The sequence below is a fragment of the Martes martes genome (genome assembly GCF_963455335.1).
Source record: "Martes martes genome assembly, chromosome: 18".
Taxonomy (NCBI): Eukaryota; Metazoa; Chordata; class Mammalia; order Carnivora; family Mustelidae; genus Martes; species Martes martes.
The window spans coordinates 11,746,720-11,768,010 of NC_137906.1; the positions used below are offsets into that span (position 1 = coordinate 11,746,720).

At 56.0% G+C, this 21,291-nt stretch overlaps 1 protein-coding gene across 2 annotated transcripts in view; it reads left to right on the plus strand.

Annotated features, from left to right (window-relative positions):
- The window catches only part of FBXL18 (F-box and leucine rich repeat protein 18), a 41,146-nt gene that overhangs the window by 5,418 nt on the left and 14,437 nt on the right, over positions 1 to 21,291 (plus strand). For both annotated transcript variants that reach the window (XM_080829830.1, XM_080829831.1), the window contains exons 2-4: positions 834 to 1,049; positions 3,761 to 5,304; positions 14,455 to 14,673. In XM_080829830.1, coding sequence (XP_080685956.1) covers positions 834 to 1,049; positions 3,761 to 5,304; positions 14,455 to 14,673 — 1,979 coding nt within the window. The remainder of the gene's footprint in view (positions 1 to 833; positions 1,050 to 3,760; positions 5,305 to 14,454; positions 14,674 to 21,291) is intronic.

Below are 21,291 nucleotides of genomic sequence, written 5' to 3' on the forward strand. Positions count from 1 at the left end.
GAGAGAGAGAGAGAGCGCGCGAGAGCGAGCACAGGCAGACAGAGTGGCAGACAGAGTGGCAGACAGAGGCAGAGGGTGAAGCAAGCTCCCTGCCAAGCAAGGAGCCTGATGTGGGACTCGATCCCAGGTCGCTGGGATCATGACCTGAGCCGAAGGCAGCCGCTCAACCAATTGAGCCACCCAGGCGTCCCGGTTCTTACTGTTTCTTGATAAAATTCTCCCACCTAAGCATTTTTAAGAATCCAGAGTGACACTGGGACAGCGGGAGGATGGCAGCTTTCCCAAGCCGACAGCCTTGGCCGATGGTCGTAAGTTGAGTCTGAAACATGCCAGACTTGATAGGAGCCCTTTAGTAGGAAAAAGTCCTTAAATTTGGAAAAGAATTGAAATTTCATTTTGAATCTCCTACTTTTGAAGAGAGACCTGGTGGGCAGATCTGAAAGGGGCTTCTGAAGAATATCCTGGCTTCTTGCTCTGCAGTTAAGATTTTTTTGGGAAAAGCACCTTCTTTCCCACAGACTGTGGTGAGGGCTGCTCTTGGCATTTGTCCTTGGCCAAGGAGGCCAGGCTGAAGGCCACCCTCAGGGATCCTGTGGGAATTCGGTGTTGTCTTTATTTTTTTTTTTTAAAGATTTTATTTATTTATTTGACAGACAGATCACAAGCAGGCAGAGAGGCAGGCAGAGAGAGAAGGGAGGAAGCAGGCTCCCCGCTGGGCAGAGAGCCCGACGCGGGGCTCGATCCCAGGACGCTGGGATCATGACCCGAGCCGAAGGCAGCGGCTCCAACCCACTGAGCCACCCAGGCGCCCCCGGTGTTGTCTTTATTTGCAGGACACATCCAACGATGAGGATGTGCCCCCTGCAGCAGCCGCCATGGCGGCGGGCGCCCACCTTCTCGGCTTCTCGGACGAGATCCTGCTGCACATCCTGAGCCACGTGCCCAGCACAGACCTGGTTCTGAACGTTCGGCGCACCTGCCGGAAGCTGGCGGCGCTGTGCCTGGACAAAAGCCTCACCCACACCGTGCTGCTGCAGAAGGACTACGAGGTGAGGCGCGGTCGCGGGGGTGGGGACAGCCCACGTGCCCACCCAAGGACTAGCCGGGCAGTGGGGCGCCGTGTGGCTGGTGACAAAGCGGGCGGGCGCTCAGAGTCCTGACCCGCTCAGCCTCCGAGACACCTGAGGTGACGAAAGCTAGAGGCCGAGAGGTGCTGGTAGCAGGCTGCCCAGCAGTGGGGATGTGGGCCTGGTGGAGGCTGTGCTGGGAGGGAGCTGAACTTGCTGGTGGAGGCCCAGGAGTAGGTTCTGGAACTTTCTCAGTGGTGCAGGGAGGCCGCATCTTACCCCCCAGCAGCTGTGTGTGGGCCTTCAGCTGCCTTATACCCTCCAGGCCAGGCTTCTAAGTGTTTGCTCTTGTGATGGGCGGGACAGGTGTCGCCTCGTGCTTTTTCCTGGCCTGGGTAGGGTGCTGGGGTGCCCAGGATGCAGTTTCCATCCAGGGCTGGGCTGTTTGTGTATCTTCTTTCCAGAAGTCACTGCTAGGGCTTTTTCTTGTGGAGTTCTAGGAGTCCTCTTGTATTTTGGATCCTTTGTCAGATACCCGTATTGTGAGTATTTTCTCTTGGAGTCTGTGGCTTGCCTTTCTTTTTCTTTTTTTTAAACAGTGTCTTTTGAAGAGAATAAGTGTTTAAGTTGATGTCCAATTTGTTGATTTTTTTTTTTTGAGTTCTTGTTTTTTGTAATCTGTTGAAGGAAAGTATTAAACCTGAGGTTGTGAAGATCTTCTGCTTCTTTCTCTTGTAGAAGTTTTATAGCTTTAGCTCTTACGGTAGGCGTGTCATCCCTGATGTGTTAGTCTCTGTATGTGGTGTGAGGTAAGGATCGAGGGCTCCTTCCTTTGTATATGGCTCTTCAGTGTTCCAGCATCACTTAAGGTTGTCCTTCCCTCAATATTGCCTTGTGAATTTTTTTATGATGTGATTAAATTTTAATTCCAGTATAGCTAACATACAGTGCTACGTTAATTTCGGGTGTAGATCGTTTGGTGCTCAGCACGAGCGCACTCCTCAGTCCCCATCCCCTCTTCTCCACTACCCGCCGCCCACCTCCCCTCGGTCACCATCACTTTGTTCTCTGTAGTTAAGTCTGTTCCTTGGTTTGTCTCTCCCTCTTCTTTACCTTTGCCCTTTTGTTTCTTAAATTCACATATGAGTGAAATTATACAGTATTTGTTTTTCTCTGACTTGTTGCCCTTGACATTATACTCTTGAGCTCCATGCACGTTGTTGGAAATGGCAAGATTTCATTCTTTTTTATGATTGCCTCGCAACTTTTGTGGAAAAGTCAACTGACAACGTATCTTAAAGATAACAATAAAGATCTTGACTGGAACCCACATTTTAGGAGGCTATGGGAGGGATTCCTTGGTGAAGCTGTGCATTTGGACCCTGGGTGAGGCCCCTCCAGAGCTTGGTTCCCTCCGTGAGAGCGGGGTGTGTTCCTTTGTGCTGGGGGAGTGTGGGTGTGCAGGGAGGCTGAGCTGACTCCCCAGAGCCAAGGTCAGGCTCCCTGCCTGGGAGGGTTCTTGGCTGGAGAGGGAGGGGCAGGTACCCCCAGCACAATGTTGCAGCACCGTGTATCAGGACCCCTGATGTGCATGTCCTATGCCTGCGTGGCTGTGTGTGCATGAGTCTACCTTAGAGAAGTGACCGAGATGCGCGAACATCGCGTGTGTGGGTGCTCGAGGCAGAGGTGCTGTTGAAGGCCTCCTTGGTGGTGGCTGGGATGTCCTGCTGTTGGCCCCTGAGTTCCCTCGCTAGATGTACCATGGCTTGCCTAACCAGATCACGGCAGGTATTTGAGGAGTATTTAATGATGTGAACATGCATCTGGTTTCCAGGGCACGATTCCACTGTGTGATTCAGGAAACCTCATGTAACATAACATTTACCATCTCTGCCATTTTAAGTACGTGCTGCTGTATGTTGTACAGTACATCCATTTGTGGTGATGTGCCACCGTCATCAGCGTTCCTAGAACTTTTCCATCGCCCTGAACAGAAAGTCTGGATCCCGAGAGCAGTACCTCCCTATTCCCTTTTGCCCAGGCCCTAGTAACCTCGGTTCTGCTTTTTGCTTGTGAGTGTTCCTCTTCTGGATAATTGTGTAAGTGGGAATCACACAACATGGGATCTTTTAGGACTGGCTTCTTTCCCCTAGTGCGACGTCAAGATTCACCCCCTGTGGCGTGTGTTGGGGCTTCGCTTCCTTCCATGGCTTTGTAGTCTTTCCTTGTATGTGCAGACCACGTTGTGCTTACCCATCCGTCTACTGGTGCACGTTGGGTTGTTTCATCTGTGACTAGTGCCGCTGTGAACATCGGGGAGCATGGAGTGAGTCCCTTTTTTTCCCATTCCCTCGGGCGCACGCCTAGGAGGGGAATTCCCGGGGCCCGTGGTCACTCCGTGTCAGCTTTTTGAGAAACCACCACACTTTTCCACAGCAGCTGCACCATGTTTAGGTTCCCGCCTAGCTGGGGACTGTGGGAGGTGAGCATGTGGGAGGGGAAGGAGGGGCCAGTCCTCCCCTTCAGTGTCCCCCCTCCGCTAGAGTAGTGAGCCCCTGCGGGGCCCCTCAGGGCTCCCCTATTGTGATGGGGGAGGGTGTGCCCCGAGAACGAAGGAGAAGGAGTCGCTTGGGTGCCTTCGGCCCCTTTCCTTCCTTGACCGCCCCCCGGCCTTCCCTGGGCCTTTCCTGCAGGCGAGTGAGGACAAGGTGAAGCAGCTGGTGAAGGAGATCGGCCGGGAGATCCAGCAGCTCGACATGGCCGGCTGCTACTGGCTGTCGGGCGCCACCATCGAGCATGTGGCCCGCTGCCGCAGCCTGGTGAAGGTGAACCTCTCGGGCTGCCACCTGACCTCCCTGCGCCTCTCCAAGATGCTCTCGGCCCTGCAGCAGCTGCGCTCCCTGGCCATCGACGTGAGCCCCGGCTTCGACGCCGGCCAGCTGAGCGGCGAGTGCAAGGCCACGCTGAGCCGTGTGCGGGAGCTCAAGCAGACGCTTTACACGCCGTCTTATGGCGTCGTGCCCTGCTGCACCAGCCTGGAGAAGCTGCTGCTCTACTTCGAGATCCTGGACCGCACGCGCGAGGGTGCCGTCCTGTCAGGCCAGCTGATGGTGGGCCAGAGCAACGTGCCGCACTACCAGAACCTACGAGTCTTCTACGCGCGCTTGGCGCCCGGCTACATCAACCAGGAGGTGGTGCGGCTCTACCTGGCCGTGCTCAGCGACCGCACACCTGAGAACCTGCACGCCTTCCTCATCTCCGTGCCCGGCAGCTTCGCTGAGAGCGGGGCCACCAAGAACCTGCTGGACTCCATGGCCCGCAACGTGGCGCTGGACGCCCTGCAGCTGCCTCGGTCCTGGCTCAACGGCTCGTCCCTGCTGCAGCACTTGAGGTTCAACAACCCCTTCTACTTCAGCTTCAGCCGCTGCGCCCTGTCTGGCGGCCACTTGATCCAGCGCGTCATCGACGGCGGGAAGGAGCTGCGCAGCCTGGCGAGCCTCAACCTCAGCGGCTGCGTCCACTGCCTGTCGCCGGACTCCCTGCTCCGCAAGGCGGAGGACGATATCGACAGCAGCATCCTGGAGACGCTGGTGGCATCCTGCCGCAACCTGCGCCACCTCAACCTCTCGGCCGCCCACCACCACAGCTCCGAGGGCCCGGGCCGCCACCTCTGCCAGCTGCTGGCCCGACTGCGCCACCTGCGCTCCCTGTCCCTGCCTGTCTGCTCCGTCGCCGACTCGGCACCGCGGGCCGACCGCGCTCCCGCCCAGCCCGCCATGCACGCCGTGCCCCGCGGCTTCGGCAAGAAGGTGCGCATCGGCGTGCCGTCCGGTCCCGGCCCCTTCCCGGGCCAGGCGGGCCCCCAGCCGTCCTCCGTGTTCTGGTCCCTGCTGAAGAGCGTGCCCTTTCTGGAGCGCCTTGAGCTGATCGGGTCCAACTTCTCCTCCGCCATGCCGCGCAATGAGCCCGCCATCCGCAACTCCCTCCCGCCCTGCAGCCGGGCTCAGAGCGTTGGGGACTCGGAGGTGGCCGCCATCGGGCAGCTGGCCTTCCTGCGGCACCTGACGCTGGCGCAGCTGCCCAGCATCCTGACGGGCTCCGGGCTGCTCAGCATCGGCCTGCAGTGCCAGCAGCTGCAGTCCCTCTCACTGGCCAACCTGGGCATGATGGGGAAGGTGGTCTACATGTCCGCCCTCTCGGACATGCTGAGACACTGCACGCGGCTGAAAGACCTCAGGTGAGAGGACCCCGGCAGCTCCTGGCGGTCTGCGCGCCCCTCAGAGGTGGGAGGGGCGGTGGGGGGGTGTGGGTGGCCCAGCCTCTCATTTGGTGGATGTTTGCGCAGCTGGGCCCGTCTGCCAGGGTGGCCTCTAGTGGCTGAGTGTCCGGGCGGGGTTGACAAGGGCCTTGCAGTGGGGGCAATGGTCGGGGAGGAGGCGGTGGGGCTCAGGGAGGGCAGGTGGGAGGCGGGAAGCAGGGCCTGACCGGGTCCTCATCGTGGTGGCTGTGAGTGATCGCGATTGTGCTAGAAGATGCTGCTGTGTGCGCAGTCTTGCTCCGTCTTCGTGACCGCCCCACGAGGTGGCTGCTCTCGTTCCCGTGCGGCAGAGCTGGTAAGTAGTGGGGGGCTGGGAGGCCAGCCTGGGGCTTTCTGTCCGACTTTGTGATTCTTGGAGCTACGAGTCCGTGAGCTGGGAGACTTGAGGCAGAAGAGATCCTTGGATTCTGGGAGAGTAGGCAGCATGTACCATAGCCTGCATGGTCTTGTGAAAACCTGTGTGTCCCAAACCACTAGCGAGGTGGTGGGGGGATGGGTGAGGTGAGAGGACTTCAGCTGGCAGAGGGTGTGGGCCCCCTCCCCGCTGACCGGCACCCTACCTGGGCAGGAGGGGCTGGGATGGAGGAGCTGGAGAGAGGGGTATCGAAGTGGGGACCACACACGGTTGGGAGGTGACGGTGGCCTGGAGCAAGAGGCAGGCCGATCTGAGAGAGGCGGGCGGAATCCACCCAGGCTGTTGTCCTAAGAGCCCAGACATGAAATGGACTCCTACTGAGTGGAGCTGTGGAGTGAGGGGTGCTTTCAGGAGGACCTGGCACTTAAAGGGGAGGGCTCTGTTGACTAGAGACATGTTTGAAAATCTGGACAGAGCTGATCTTGCAAAATTGCACTGTTTCCCAGAAACTACTGGACAGGTATGGCAGCGGCGGGCCCCAGCTCTAGCAGGGCTTCAGGTTGAGGAGGGAGTGACGACAGGCGTAGGTCCATTAGCTGGTCTCTCCGTCGGGCTGGAGCTGTGGGGCGGGGGTGGGGGGGTGGCACCAGGGGGCCCCGAGACGTGTCCTCGTCCCCACGATGGTTATTACGCACTTTGTACCTTTGGTGAGGGCCAGGTGCTCAGCCAGCGGGTTTCCGGCCCCGCCAGCTTTAATCCCGGTGACAGCCCTTCATCGTTCCCATGTCACAGACAAGGCGGTGGAAGCTTGAGGGAGGAGCTGAGGTTCACCTTGCTCAGTGTGACTCTGGAGCTTGATCTTGGCCTCCGGAACTGTACAAAAATGGAGACAGCTGTGTCTTTGCAGACCTCCACTCTCCCCTCAGAGGGTGTTGCGGGACAGGAAATGGACCAGATTTGAGCTGGAGCTGGCGGAGGGCTTTGCTGCTCACACTGGGGAGTGTTGCAGGTCTCCACTGCACAGGGCGTCTGCCCTGCCTCTGTTTCCCGCTCCAAGCACAATACGGACACTGCGGCTCCCTGAGGCCCTGCTCGTTGGGGGTGAGAGGCCCAGGGTCTGACCCCAGCCTTCCACATGGTGGAGCAGGTGTTCTCCTGCCGTGTTGGATCCGCACGGCCTGGACCTGCAGCTTGGGACCTCGGTCGGAGTTTGCACAGAGCCCTGCATTTGGGGCTTGTTTATGCTGTGTCCCGTGCATTCCAGTTACACTTGGCTTTGAGAACCGTAATGCTGAGTTTTTAGAACCCCCTGGTTTGGAAACCTGAGTCAGAGTTAACTTCCTGTGAATGTTGTTGTCCAGTGTCCGTGAGACCCTGGAGCCACGTGCACTGGGCTCTGGCTGTGCCTCCCCGGCCACTTCGGAGCTTGCCCGGAGGTCGTACAAGAGGTCATGAGACAGTTAGGGATGCGCGATGGACAGAGTGGTTGTTTCCATTGCAGGGCCTTTGGGACCCTCTGTCCTGTTCCGGGTGGGCCGGACACTCCTGGCCGCGGGCTTCCCAAGGCTCTCGGGAGTGAGGACCGCAGGCCTGCTTTTCGCATTCTGACTCTCCCCCTCCCCCACCACGTCCCTTTTCCTGCCCGCCTCTGCCCCATCACCCGCATCGAGTCTCTGTGTTAACTCTCTCCAGCTTGGGCACCGCTCCTGCTGGGGTGGGACGGAGGAGGGGCCCTGACCGCAGTGGGCAGCTCCCACCACCGCCTGCACAGGAAGGGCCTTTCCGACTTCTGAGGCGCCCACGTCTGCCTTCTTGCCCGTGTGTCTGTGACACCAGGCACCCATGCCCTCTCTTTTCACTGGTTCTTCTCTGTCCTGCGCCTTGTCCCGCCCTGCTTCTTCCCGTGCTATTGCGGTCACGTCACTGGCCTTTCTGGAAGAAGCCGTGGTAGGGGCGTGGCCAGTAGGCCACATGTCCCTGGGAGCTGTGGACGGATCCCTATGACAACAGAAGGCCCCACAGGCCTGCGATCCTGCTGACCTAGGGAGTCTGTGATTAGGAATTGAATGTTCCTTAATGAGGGGAGGCCAGGGAGAGCATTGAGGTCAAATTTCACCAAATTCCGAGTCAGGGTGTTTCTGGATCTCTCATTTTTGCCGTCAGTGTTTTTTGCTTTCTTGCCAGCCCATTAAGCCTTGTACCTTCTCTGACTGGACTGTGGTTGCACCGTTTGGTCATCGTCTGGGATTGTTGGGTAAAAACAGAAATCAATGAAGGTAAAATAAAGTAATACAGTCACATAATTCAAGAAGTCAGAGTAGTCGAAATCTCTCCCCTAACCACCTGCCTCGTGTCCAGAGCGTTCAGTGTCTGCTGCCTGCAGAGCCCCCTGGAGACGGCAGGTGCTCCCGGCTGCCTGGGCTACCGGCCAGTCTGCCTGGGGGAGAGGGGAGCGGGTGTGGCGTCTGAGCTGGTCCCCTGCTCCCTGCCCCCGTTCCTCCACCTGTAAAGTGGGGCTGGTAAGGCCAAAGGAATTTGTACCTGTAAGGCCTATGGAACAGGGCTTGGCACCTGCCGTCCCTGTGATGGTTCTTTCTCTGTCTAGCAAATATGTGAACACCTGTCACACCGGGTTCTGTCTGTAAGGAGAGATCCTTGTCCCTGGGAAGCTGACATTCCAGTGGGGCAAGAGGGCCAGCAGTGCACAGAGGAAAGAATGTGGTTTATGAGTGAGTAAGGGAGGCTGGGGAGAAAGAAGCAGAGCAGGCTGAGGGTTGCTGGAGGTCGGGGGTGGGGTGGACGTCATGAAGGTGAGATTTGAGAAAAGATTCACAAAGTTAAGTTAGCAAAGTAGAAGCTGGGAGGAACGTTCCCAGCCAGGCAGGTGGAGCGGCATGAGCCGCTGGTGACCAGGAATCATAGGCAACTTGCATTTAAGTGAGTTAACATGAAATACAGTTGGGTATGCGGTTTCTCAGCGATATGAGCCACAGTTCAGGTGCTCGGTGAGTGCACGTGCTCGTGGCTGTCTGCTGTGGTGGACAGGGCGTACATATGGAACATTCCCGTCTGCACAGAAGGTTCTGTTGGACAGAGCCAAGTTCGTGCCAAGGCCCTGAGATGGGCAGTGCTGGCTGTTTCAGGAGCAGCCAGGGGCCCAGGTAGCTGGAGGGGAGCGGAAGAGCAGGTCACACTGCTGTGTCCAGCTAGGGTGGGAGGCTGTGTCTGACACTCAGGGAGAGACCCGGAGTTGGCTGATTGATCGGATCCATGGGGCGGGTGAGGGTCCGGGTGAGTCCAGATGGTGCTGAGGCTTTTGGCCCGAGCAGCTGAGCTGACGGGGCTGCCATCAGCAGAGAGGGAGGCTGTGTAGCTCGGCTGCACACGTGCATGCCGGAGTCTGTGAGGCCGTGGGCCCCAGCCTGGGCCTGGGGTCACTCAGCAACGTTAGGAGGCTGTGGAAGAATCAGCAGAGCCGGCTGAGCAAGGGCAGGCAGGCGGGGAGCTGGCAGACAGAGCTGGGAGGCATCCCAGGGGCCACAGGGAAGGGCTGGGGGTGCCGACCGCAGTTGGATTCTGCTGATGGACTTGTCACGGCTGCCACGTGCTTTTCCCACATGTAAGGTTTGACCCCTTTGACATTTTCAATAACGCCAGGAGTAGAAGTATTGTTGTCCCATTTTGCAGATGAGGAAGGTGAGGCCCAGAGGGTTGAGGAGCTGGTCCGTGGGCCCCTGGAAGCACTTCCTGCCTCATGGGGCCATTGGGCATCCAACAGCGTAACACAGCAGCATTCAGCCGTCACTGAGTGGCTTCCGGGGCTGGCACGTGATCCTTGTGGCGAGGTCCTCCCCGGGAGCAGGGCTGAGCATGCATGGTGGGTTTTGTGGCTGGGGAGGCCCGCAGGACCCGGGATAAATGGGTTTTGTAGGTCAGCCCGAGAACTTGACTGCTGCGCATAATGGGCTCTCTGTGCACGCCGGCTGCTGAGAACCATGTCTGATCAGAGCTGGGTACTGCCTGTTCAGAACAAACATCGCTTTCTAAAAGGCGGCCAAATGGCCCCGTTCCTCTGGATTCCTGCCTTCTGCGGCAAGCCGAGCCCGGGAGGCTGGAGTGAAAGGAGCAGGTGGTACTTGCCCACCTGCCGTGGGCAGGAGCCGCAGAGAGGAAACGGTGCTCCGAGCCTGGGAGAGGCTGGCACGCTGCTTCTGGGGCCGCCTTCTGGGCAGCTCCTGCTCTTCCTGGTAGAAGGTCCCTGAGATGACAGCCCTTGGGGTCCCCAGCCAGCCAGCTGCTGCCACTGCTGTCCCTATCAGTGAGGCCCATCAATTCGAGCTTTGTGCCCGCTGGGACTCCTGGCCGGGAGCTGTGTCTGTGCAGCCAGGGCGGCTCCTGCGGGGAGGTGGGGCCGGAACACGTCGTTCTGTGGCGCACCTCGGCAGAGAGAGGATTACAAGCTGGACAGAGAAGGGCACCTTCTTTCCCAAGACTGATTAAGCCCTGCCTCACGGGGGAGGGAGGAGAAAGCATTACCCTGAGTCACCCAGCGCTGCTCATGACCTCAGAACCAGGGCAGCGTCTGGGCGGAAGCGAGAGGGCCGGTCTGGATGGAGCCAGGCCTTGGAGACTGTCCCGAGACCGCCCTAGAGGCCTAACTAGGTCCCTCTGGAGGTGGGCGGGCGGATGAGGGGTGCTCCCTGAGCACCTTTCTGTGCCCACAGAACCTTGTGGAGACCAGGCTGCCTCTTGGGGAGCGAGCTCCGGAGGCCAGATCCTCACTGGTCGGAGGGTTGAAGCATGGCTGGGAGGGAGCAGGGCCAAGGGCCCCCCAAGGTGAAGGTGATTGTGATGGATCATTTCGTCATTCCCAGCCCCGCAGTGCTGGGAGCAGAGGGGAGATTGGGGTGTGGGGCCCTGCCCGTCCAGGCAGCTGGTGGAGTGGACAGGCCTGCCCCCCTCCCAAACACCTGTTGTAGGCGGCTTCCTTTAGAGTGGGAGAGCCTGGAAGTGGTTGGCTAGTTGAAAACCTTGAAAACCATTTAAAAGGGTGTGTGAACACAGCACATAGCCCTGTGCTTACTGGGTTTGTAGCCAAGCTCTCTCAGTCACGTGGACCCGCAGCGCCACCTAGTGACCAGGGCACCCCAGGCCTGTGCTTCCTTTCCGGCAGGTTGCCCCAGGGCCCAGACCACAGGCCCCGTCTGGACTTCCGCCCCTCCTGTATTCCCACTTTGAGGTCTGCAAAGGGATGCTTACCTTAGGACTTTTAAAAGAGTGATTTGTTTTTTGAAAGAGACAGTGCGGGATGCCTGGGTGACTCAGTCAGTTAAGGTGCTGCCTTCAGCTCAGTTCATGATTCCAGGGCTCCTTGCTCAGCGGGGAGCCTGCTTCTCTCTCTGCCTCTGCCTGCCACTCTGCCTGCTTGTGCGAGCGCTCTCTCTCTCTGACAAATAAATAAATAAAATCTTAAAAAAAAATGAAAAAGTTCAAAAAGTTCAAACATTTTTGCGAGAGAAGTCAACTTCTCCAAAAATTCACGTTCCTAGCTGGGAGGACATTTGCTTGCTGTCTGGGCCCTGTGTGACTTCGGTTGTCACCTTGCCCTCTCTTGGGGTGCATTAGGACTGCACCCAGCCATCTTCGCATCTCTAAGGGCGCTGCTCTCTGCTCGGCTCTCTGAGTTCTTTCTTTAAGGATGCAGTTCTTTCAGCGGGGTCTGGGTGTCAGGCCGGGGCTCCACATCTCTGGAATGGGACACCTGCTTGCGTCGCGTCTCTGCCGGCTGTGGCCGCTGGGAGGATTCTCGCCATAGGGTTGGTGCCCAGAACAGCCCCACCAACGGCCTCCCTCCTGCCTCGCGCTTCGTGCAGCTCTTGTCATCCCTCACGTGTTCTGAGTCTCCGCTGATGATGGGAGAGTGAACGTGAGGCTTTTTGAAATCTTACCCCAGGAGGACCCACAGTTCCCTGCCACACTGTTAGTGTCAGGAGCTTACTAGAATCAATCTTTCTTTCTTTCTGGAGCTTACGAGAATTTCTTTCTTCCTTCCTTCCTTCCTTCCTTCCTCTTTCTTTTTTTCTTTTTTTTCTTTCTTCTCTCTCTTTCATCTCCATAACGCATGCAGGGATTGAACACGTGACCTGGAAATTGAGTCAGAAGCTCTGTTGACTGAGTCAGCCAGGCACCTCTCTACTTACATTTAATTAAAGCAAAATTAAGGGCCTCCTGGCTGTCTCATTTGGTAGAGCATGTGACTCTTGATCTTGGGGTTGTGAGTTCGAACCCCAGGTTGGGCATAAGAGTACTTAAAAAAAAAAATATATAAAATAAGATTAAAAACAGTCTCACTGGGGTGCCTGGGTGGCTCAGTCATTAGGTGTGTCTGCCTTTGGCTCAGGTCAAGGTCCCGGGGTCGTGGGATCGAGCCCCGCATCTGGCTCCCTTGCTCAGAGGGCAGCCTGCTTCTCGCTCTGCTTGTGCTTTCTCTCTCTGTCAAATAAGTAAATAAAATATTTTAAAAACACACACACACAAAAAAACCAGTCTCACTAGCCACATTTTAGTGAGTGGTGGCTCCCCTACTGGACAGCTCAGAATGGAACATTCCGTTGTTGGGGGACATTCTGTCTGATGGCTGCTCTATTAGATGGCTGGCATTGGTCTTTCTTTCTCAAAGACCCCATTTTACTTACTTATTTATTTATTTAATTAAAAAAAAAGATTTTATTTATTTATTTGACAGACAGAGATCACAAGCAGGCAGAGAAGCAGGCAGAGAGACAGAGGGGGAACCAGGCTCCCTGATGAGCAGAGAGCTGGATGTGGGGCTCGATCCCAGGACTCTGAGATCATGACCTGAGCCGAAGGCAGAGGCTTTAGCCCACTGAGCCACCCAGGCACCCCTATTTATTAAATGCTTTATTTATTTTTAGAGAGAGCACAAGCCGGGTGGGGGGAGAGGGAGAGGAAAAGAGAACCTCGAGTGGACTCTGCACTGAGCACAGAGCCTGATGTGGGGCTCGATCTCATGACCCTAAGATGGTGACCTGAGCTAAAATCAAGAGTGAACGCTCAACTGACTGAGCCACCCAGGTAGCCCTCACACACCCCATTTTAAAATCCTTTTTCCTTTGTCCTGTGACTTGTTAGTGTCCCCGGGTGTTTGGATGACAGGGATCTGGTGCATGACCTGTTTGGGCCTTGTTTGGCTTTGAGGACTGGGGGGCTATCTGCGGCCCTACAGCCAGTCCTGGTCAGATCAACATCTCTCAGGATGTGGCCGGATTCAGAGCGTTTGGGGTCTCTCTCCCTGTGGGAGCTGGGACAGGATACTCTTTTCCTAGTGCAGACCTGCTGCCTTGTGGGTGTGGGCATTTCTTGCTCATTCTAGAAACTTCTCTCATGAGCCCTGCGTTGTCCCCTGGCGATTTCCTCGCGTGTCCCTGTGATGCTGTGTCTCTGTAGGGCCTTCTTGTAAGGAACCAGCCCTTGGACTAGAGCCCCTCCAGTCTGGCATGATCTCATCCTAACGCCATTGCATCTGAAAGACCCTGTTTCTAAGGAAGGTGTATCCACGGGTGCCAGGGGTTAGGACTGCCACATGTGGAGGTGGGGCACAACTCCCACCAGCTCCCCTCTCCTTTCTCCTAGTTCTTGGCGCTCCTCCTGGTAGCTCCTGGAATCCTGTTAGCTTCCCCCAGCCCGTCTTTCTTCTGCTGGCTCTCATTCTAGAGGGCTCCTGTGACCTGTGGCCCAGTATCCTGCCACAAATCCGGGCCTCTGCTGGTTCCACAGCTGTGTTCGCAGCTGGCACTGAGCTGCCCTGTCAGTTTTCCTCAGTGCCTCCGACAGTGTGTCCCCACCACATCGCTCTGCCCTTGGAACTGCTCTGTCCTCTAGGGTTTTTGTCTGGGTGTGCAGAAAGTTCTGGAAGGGTTTGGAGTATTGTCCTGCACTCCGTGTTCCCAGGTCCTGCTCTCGTCCCTGTGGCCAGAGAGTGCTGACTCTGGCGGTCCTTCCTGCCCGTGCTGAGGCCCTGCCCGGTGCCCAGTGGGGCTCTTGCCGTCTCATCCTGTCTGTGTCTCTGAAGCAGGTCTGACCTGGGTGGATTACCAGTCTTTCTTTTGGCGTCCGCAGCTGAAGTCCTGGCCTTGTAGCTTGGCTCTTCTTACCCCGGCTCCCCTCTAGAGGACTGTGGATCTGCCCTGTACTCCCCAGCCTTCCGCATGTGGCTGGAGCGGCCCCACCTGGCTCAGGTGCCTCTCCCGCCCCAACCTCCAGATCCCCTCCCTGTCCCTTGGAGTTCCTTCGTGCATTGCAGGCGAGCAGTGTTGTGTGACAGGGACTGTATCTAAGTATGTCTCCCTGCTCCCTGCCCAGCAGGTCAATGTTTGAGGTTGGGGGGGACTGCTGAGCGTGCAGGGCAGCAAACGTGGTGGCCTCTAGGGCCCGAGCAGTGACTTGGCTGGGGTCTCCGCAGTGGCTGGCTGCTTGCATCGGGTCTACGGGGTCTCCCCGCGACTCTGGATCTTCTGGGAAGACCCTGGGCTCTTGAGTCCTCTAGCGGCGCTGCAGGGGGTTGTGGTGTAGTCCAGCGTGGGGACAGCTGGTGTAGGCCCTCTTTAGCTTGGGTGGGGGGCCCTAGACCGAGAGGCCCCCACGGCTGGTGCGCCTGCCAGCAGCACGGAGCTCACTGTCCTCTCCCCCCGCAGGCTGGAGCAGCCCTACTTCAGCGCGAACGCCCAGTTCTTCCAGGCGCTCAGCCAGTGCTCCGCGCTGCAGCGCCTGTGCCTGGTGTCCCGCAGCGGCACACTCCAGCCCGAGGCCGTGCTGGCCTTCATGGCCCGCTGCCTGCGTGTCGTCGTGTGCCACATGTTCACTGGGGAGTCCCTGGCCACCTGCAAGAGCCTGCAGCAGTCTCTGCTCCGGAGGTGAGTGTCTGAGGGCGGGCCGGGCGCAGGGGCAGGGGGCCGCTGGGTCGCTGGGGGCCAGCAGCTGGCTTCTTGGACACAAAGATGCCTGCAGAGATGGCGTGAGAACAGACAGGCTTCCTTTCTCCGTGGGGCCTCGGCTCCCGGGTGCTCCCTCTGCCACACGCTGAATTTTTACACAGTTGCAGTACGGAAGTGTTCTTTCCATCCCCGGCCTCCTGCGTGGAAGCTCCTTGTCCCCGCGGAACCGTTCTCCAGATGTGGGGTCCCGGAGCCGCTCAGCCTGCAGCCCCTCGTGGCCCCTCAGCCCCGTCCCTGGACCTTTCCTGTTCCAGGGTGTGATGCCGAACCGTTCCTCACACTCGTTGTCCCGTCTCCTTAGCCTCGTTCAGTCTGTGACAGTCCTCAGTCTTTCCTGGTCTTTCATGACCGTGACGCTTGTGAAGAACACTGGCCAGGTGTTGGTAGAATGTCCGTGAGTTTGGACCAGAAGTCCACAGAGGTGACGCCGTGTCCTCGGTGTGCTGTGCCAGGGACATACAGTGTCGGCCTGTCTTCCCATGGGTTTCTGAGGGTTTCTCGACTGTAGTTGCATTATTCTCTTTTTTTTTCTTTGAAGATTTTATTTATTTATTTGAGAGAGAATCTGAAGCAGACTGACTCCCCGCTGAGCGCAGAGCCTGAGGCTGGGCTTAGTCCCATGACTGCAAGATCACGACCTGAGCTGAAACCGAGAGTTGAATGCCCAACCTACTGAGCCACCCGCATGCCCCCCATCATCCCCTTTCTAACTAATAGTCACCTTGTGGGAAGAAACTTTGAGAGTCTGCAAATACCCTGTTTTCTGTCAGAGTTTTGTCCACTGATTTTAGTGTCCATTGATGGAGCTTGCCAGTGACGGTTGTTACTTTGATATTTGGCTAATGACGATTTTGTTTCCTTTGTTCCTCCTAGATTTGTTCTGGGAGCTGTGCTGTGAGAAGGGACTAGTCCCTTCTCCACATTTCCTTACTTAATCGTTCTTTGTACCAGAATAAACCCATGGATATGTATCTTATTCAGTGGGTTTTCATCACCAACCCACTGTTCACGTGGCTGCACAGATTGTTCCAGATTTGGCCATGGGGGTGTTCTTTCAGACGGGGTCCTGTGCCCTTGGAACATGCCCCTTCCTTTTCTGAGCACTTCCTTCCTTTCTGGCACTACCAGACACTGCAGCCCCAGCCCTGGAAGCAGCCATTTGTCCATGGAGCCTGGCTCCCTTTGTTGGAGGGCAGAATTAGAAACCAAGGTTGGCTGGTGGATGTGCTCACTGCTGCTGGGGTGTTGTCGCCCGCAGGCCCCCTTGTGGACAGAGTGGGAAATTCATCTACATCTGTTCTTGCACACACACACACAGCCCTGTATTTCCATATCACCCATTTGCATCGATGTTAAAAGCGAGTTCATACTGACACTTTGTATCCCAGGGTTCCTGCAGAGTCCCCTCCTCCTGACACACTTCACTCTCCCCCTCCCCCCCGTCGGTAAACAGCCCAGCTCTCACCACCCGCAGCGTGTCTGCGGTTCACTCCGTCCTAGCGTGCACACAGAAGGCAGTTTTGGAAACAGCAGCTCACTGCCTGGAGGCTCGGATGTGTTCCCGCTCTCGTCCGATCCTCGTTGTCCCCTGCCTTCCAGAGTTACTCAGAATCATTCTTTGCTTCCGGCCTCCTTCAGTGTGGTCCTGTCGCTCATTTGTAACGCAGTCGGCTTTCTGTATCACTGTGTTATATCGCATTTGGCATTCACACCTCGTCCTGGTGGACTGTATTTGCCTGGGGTTTTGGTATGTGAGGCCTCGCTGTGGCTCGGAGTGCGCGCTCTATCCCCCTTGGAGAAGTGCCGCCCTGTGTGCTCTTCCCTTCACCTCACCACCAAGTCCCTGCAGACAGCTGGTCCTGTCACTGCCCAGTTATTCTTTCCGTATTTTTTTGCACAAATGAACAGATAGTGTTTTCTCCTATCCCCTTCTTTTTTTTTTTAATATTCTTTTTTTAAAAGATTTTATTTATTTGTTTGACAGAGATCACAAGCAGGCAGAGAGGCAGGCAGAGAGAGAGAGGGGGGGAAGCAGACTCCCTGCTCAGCAGAGAGCCCGATGCGGGGCTCGATCCCAGGACCCTGAGATCACGACCCGAGCTGAAGGTAGAGGCCCAACCCACTGAGCCATCCAGGCACCCCCTATCCCCTTCTTTTTTATATGTGCTTTGCTTTTTCCTTGATGTGTGTGTTGGAATTCAGTCCGTACTACTCACACTTACTGCCCTGCATTCTTCTTTCATTGTGGTAAGGTATACACCCTACAGTTTTCCCTTGTTACAGAGTGTAATTGTGTAGCCCGGGGGCATCGTGCATGTGCACGCCATTGTGCAACCCCCCCCCCCCCCAAGACTTCATCTTCCCAAACGGAGGCTCTGTCTGCTGAACTCTAACCTCCCGGACCTGGCCCGGACCCGGCTCCCACCCTCCGCTTTCTGTCTCTGTGAGTCTCACAAACTCCAGGGACCTCGTGGACGTGGAACCTCAGCTCTGGCTTTTTCTGCCTTCCCTTAGAAATTTATCTTAAGAAGCTTAAAAAAATAGAAATAGAAGACGATCGTGTATTGATGGGAAGTGTAGCTCCTCTGACTCGCTGAACCTGCCAGCAAGAGTTTGCTTTTCCAATCCCCAAAGACGCGCGAGGGTATGGGGCTTTGTATCTGTGCGTTTGTCACGCCCACAGACACGTAACACTGCACGTGGCTGTGTAGCCTGTGCTTTTCACCCGACGTGGATCTGAGCTTTCTTGTTGCTCTGTACCGGGGCTGCCGAGGGCCACGTGTGCTGATCCTCCCGGCAGGTTCGTCGCATTTTACGTGTCTGTGTGCTGACAGGTGTTCCACTTGTGTCCCTTGTTTCCTCTCTCCCCGTGAAGGTACTCGGGCCCGCTCCCCCACGTGCGGTCTGCACATGCTTCGAAGGGAGTGCGTTTAAGAAAATGCCAAGATGCTCTCCAAAGCCATTCTCCCAAGCCCTGCTTTCGCTCACGGGCTGTGAGCGTCCCTGCCCCATGTCCTTGTCCCATTCCTTGATGTCATTAGACTTTCAGATCTTCCTGGTCACCTGGGCGAGGATGGCCCTCTTGGTGTCCGTGCTTGGTCTCGGCTGTCCCCAGCGAGCATGGTCTGTTGTGTTTATCACCAGGCCATATCCTCTGTGATCCGCTCTGCAGAACCCTTCCTTCTCTGTTGGGCTTCTCTGGGGAGGGGAAGAAGAAAGCTCGGGGCCAGTGTGCCTTAGCTGTGGCTTCGGGTGGTATGCTGAGTGCTGGGAGTCCGAGCTGCTGCTCCTAGTCGGTGGGCCCACCGTATTGGGGCTCCCGAAGCTACTGCTTTTCTCGTCTTGGTTTTTCCTGCCTGCTGCGTTCCCTGTTGTCTTACATGGCTGTCATGAGTTCAGCGACCTCCTCCACGGCCCCTGTCCACCCAGAGCTTCCTTTTAAACCTGCCACTTGTCTTTTACCCTCTCCTGAGAACGCAGGTATCAAAGCTGGTTGGTTTGTGTGCAAAATACAGCCACATGGGCTTTGAGTGATGGCTCTGGGGAGCCTCTCCAGGGACTGCCACGTGTCTGAGTGCTTCGCTGCTCGTGCTGAAAGCTCAGAGAGCTCCTGTAAACCCAGGTCACACTGAGGGCTGAGTTAACTAAACAAGTGGCCAGATACGCGTTTGGCCAGGTGAGTATGTCCTGCCCCTCCCGCAGGAAACTGTGAGCTTGGGTCAGCCAGAGGTCGGTGGGAAAGCAGTTGAGGGAGGCGGTGTTCACAGGCTCCTCTCCAGTGGAAAACTCCAGATGCCACGGCCTGTGTGGCCTCTGTGCCTCTCTGCAGTGCCCCACAGGTCCTCTGGGTCCCCACCGGGCTGTGTGACGGCGGGGAGTGTCACGGGCAGACTCTTGGGATTCCTGAGCTCCCAGCTCCTGCTGGGGAAGTCAGGCGAGGGGTGGAACTGAAGGCTCCGATGGTCAGTCTCAGATTCCGCACCTCTGTTTTGGCTGGACCTGAGACAGCTTCTCAGGCAGGAACCGCCATGCGGTCCAAGGGGCCGTGGGCCGTCTCTGCCCCGAGCATAAGAAGAAATTCCAAATCGGCAATCTCTGCTTTCCTCCTCTGGGTTGAAGTTCTGTGAGGTGCAAAGATTTCCCTTTCTTTCTTCCTTTTTTCTTTCTTCTTTCTTTTTTTCTCTTCTTTATCAAAGATCTTCTTTCTTTCTTTTATTTTTTGAAGAGGAAGATATTTTTTAATTTTGGGGATTTTTTATGCATGTAACATAAACTTTCCCATTTTGACCATTTTCAAGTGTAGAGGCATGCCCCACTTTATTGTCCTTTATTCGTAGATGCTGTGTTTTGTTTTGTTTTGTTTTGTTTTACACATCGAAGGTTTGTGACAACTCTGCATTGAAGAAGTGTAGTGTCGTTTCCAACTCCTTTCTTCATTGTGTGTCTCCGTGTCCATTTTGGCAGTTCTCGCGACGTTTTAGACTTTCTCATTGTCGTGTTTGTTACGGTGACCCGTGGTCCGTGGTTACAACTGTGGACGCTCAGGCAAGGGTTAGTGTTGTTTAGCAATAAAGTATTATTTAACTAAGGCATGTAGATTGTAATAATGCTGGACGCCAGCACAGAGTAAGTGTAACTCTGCCTGAAGAGTCAGTCCGTGTGGCTCGCTCTGTCGTGGTGCTCACTGCAGGGTGGCATCAGGCACGGGGTCCGCAGTATCTCCGAGATGTTTGTGTAGTGTCGGTGTTGTGTAGCCGTCAGCTCTGGACTTTCCCATCTTCCCAGACCGACACTGTCCCCATCCCTCTCCCCTACCCCCTGGGGGTTAGGGCCCCTAGCCCCTGTTCTACTTTCTCTTTCTCAGAGTTGATGCTAAGATTTTTTTTTTTTTTTTTTGAAGACTTTGTTTTTCAGTAATCTCTACACCCAGCATGGGGCTCGAACTCGCAACCCCAAGATCAAGAGTCGTACCTTCCGCTGCTTGAGCAAACCCGGTAACCCAATGCTAAGATCTTTTTTTTTTTTTTTTTTAAGATTTTATTTATTTATTTGACAGATCACAAGTAGGCAGAGAGGCAGGCAGAGAGAGTGGAGGAAGCAGGCTCCCTGCAGAGCAGAGAGCCCGATGCGGGGCTTGATCCCAGGACCCTGGGATCATGACCTGAGCCGAAGGCAGAGGCTTTAACCCACTGAGCCACCCAGGCGCCCCATGCTAAGATCTTTTAACTCTGAATTCTTTCTGTCTTTGTACTTGGTTCAGACGTGGAAGCAGCAGTTACTAGCACAGTCGTGGGTGAAGGCCGTGGATTTAAAACACTTCCCGCTCCTCGTGGGGCAGTGGTCTCCCTCCTGCCCTCCGCTGGGGGCCTCCCTTGCCTGCAGTTCCCCGCAGAGCAGGGTCCCCTTGTCCCCTAGTGAGTGTGGCATTCCTGCAGGCGGAGCCGGAACGCAGGGGCGCTCAGAATGTGAATGAGTCCGGGGAATGCTTGGTGGAGAGACCTGAGCAGGTTGGGCAGTGGCCATTTCGAGACCTCTTGTGAAGAAACGCCGCTGGCCGCAGGAGTGCAGTGCTCCCAGGAGCTGATGGCCGGTGCCTTGTTTCAGCACACGGCCAAGAGGGTCGCTGCTTCCTCCCCTGGTTTAGTGTCCCATGGGGCAGGGGAGGAGGCCCCGGCTGCTTGCAAAGTTTGGTGAAGAGCCATCGGCCAGGAGGTCTTCCGGATTCTAAGGCTTGGGTGGCCTTGCCGGACAGACTTCATGTCAGTCTGTTGCCTTTGTGGTTTGCTGATGAACTTCTCCAGAGAAGGCTTACTAGCTAAGGTTTTCGCTTCCCTGGTTGTTAAAATCATATGTGTATATAATAGTTCTAAAAATTCAGAACATGCATCAAGCTACTTGTAAGTGAAAGGTCCCCACAGTTCTACTCAGCAGAGTCACGGCTGGAGGACCTGGGATGCAGTTAGCAGGCGGTTTTATACTGATTTTTTTTTTTTTTTAAGAAAATTATTTATTTGAGAGAGAGCGCGAGCAGGAGAGAGAAAGCGAGACAGAGCACAAGCAGGGGGAGTAGCAGAGGGAGAGGGAGAAGCAGACTCCCCTGGAGCAGGGAGCCCCACATGGGGCTCAATCCCAGGACCCCGTGATCATGACCGGAGCTGAAGGCAGCCGCCCAACCGAGCCACCTAGGTGCCCCCTCTGATTTTTTTTTTTAAAGATTTTATTTTTGAGTAGTCTCTACACCCAGCATGGGGCTTAAACTCACAACCACAGGGTCGGGAGTTGTGTGCTCTACCGACTGAGCCAGCCATATGCCCGTACCCTGATTTTTTTTTTTAAACATTTTATTTGTTTATTTATTTGACAGAGAGAGAGAGATCACAAGTAGGCAGAGAGGCAGGCAGAGACAGAGGGGGAAGCAGGCTCCCTGCCGAGCAGAGAGCTTGATGCGGGGCTTGATCCCAGGACCCTGAGATCATGACCTGACCAAAAGGCAGAGGCTTAACCCACTTGAGCCACCCAGGCACCCCCCCTACCCTG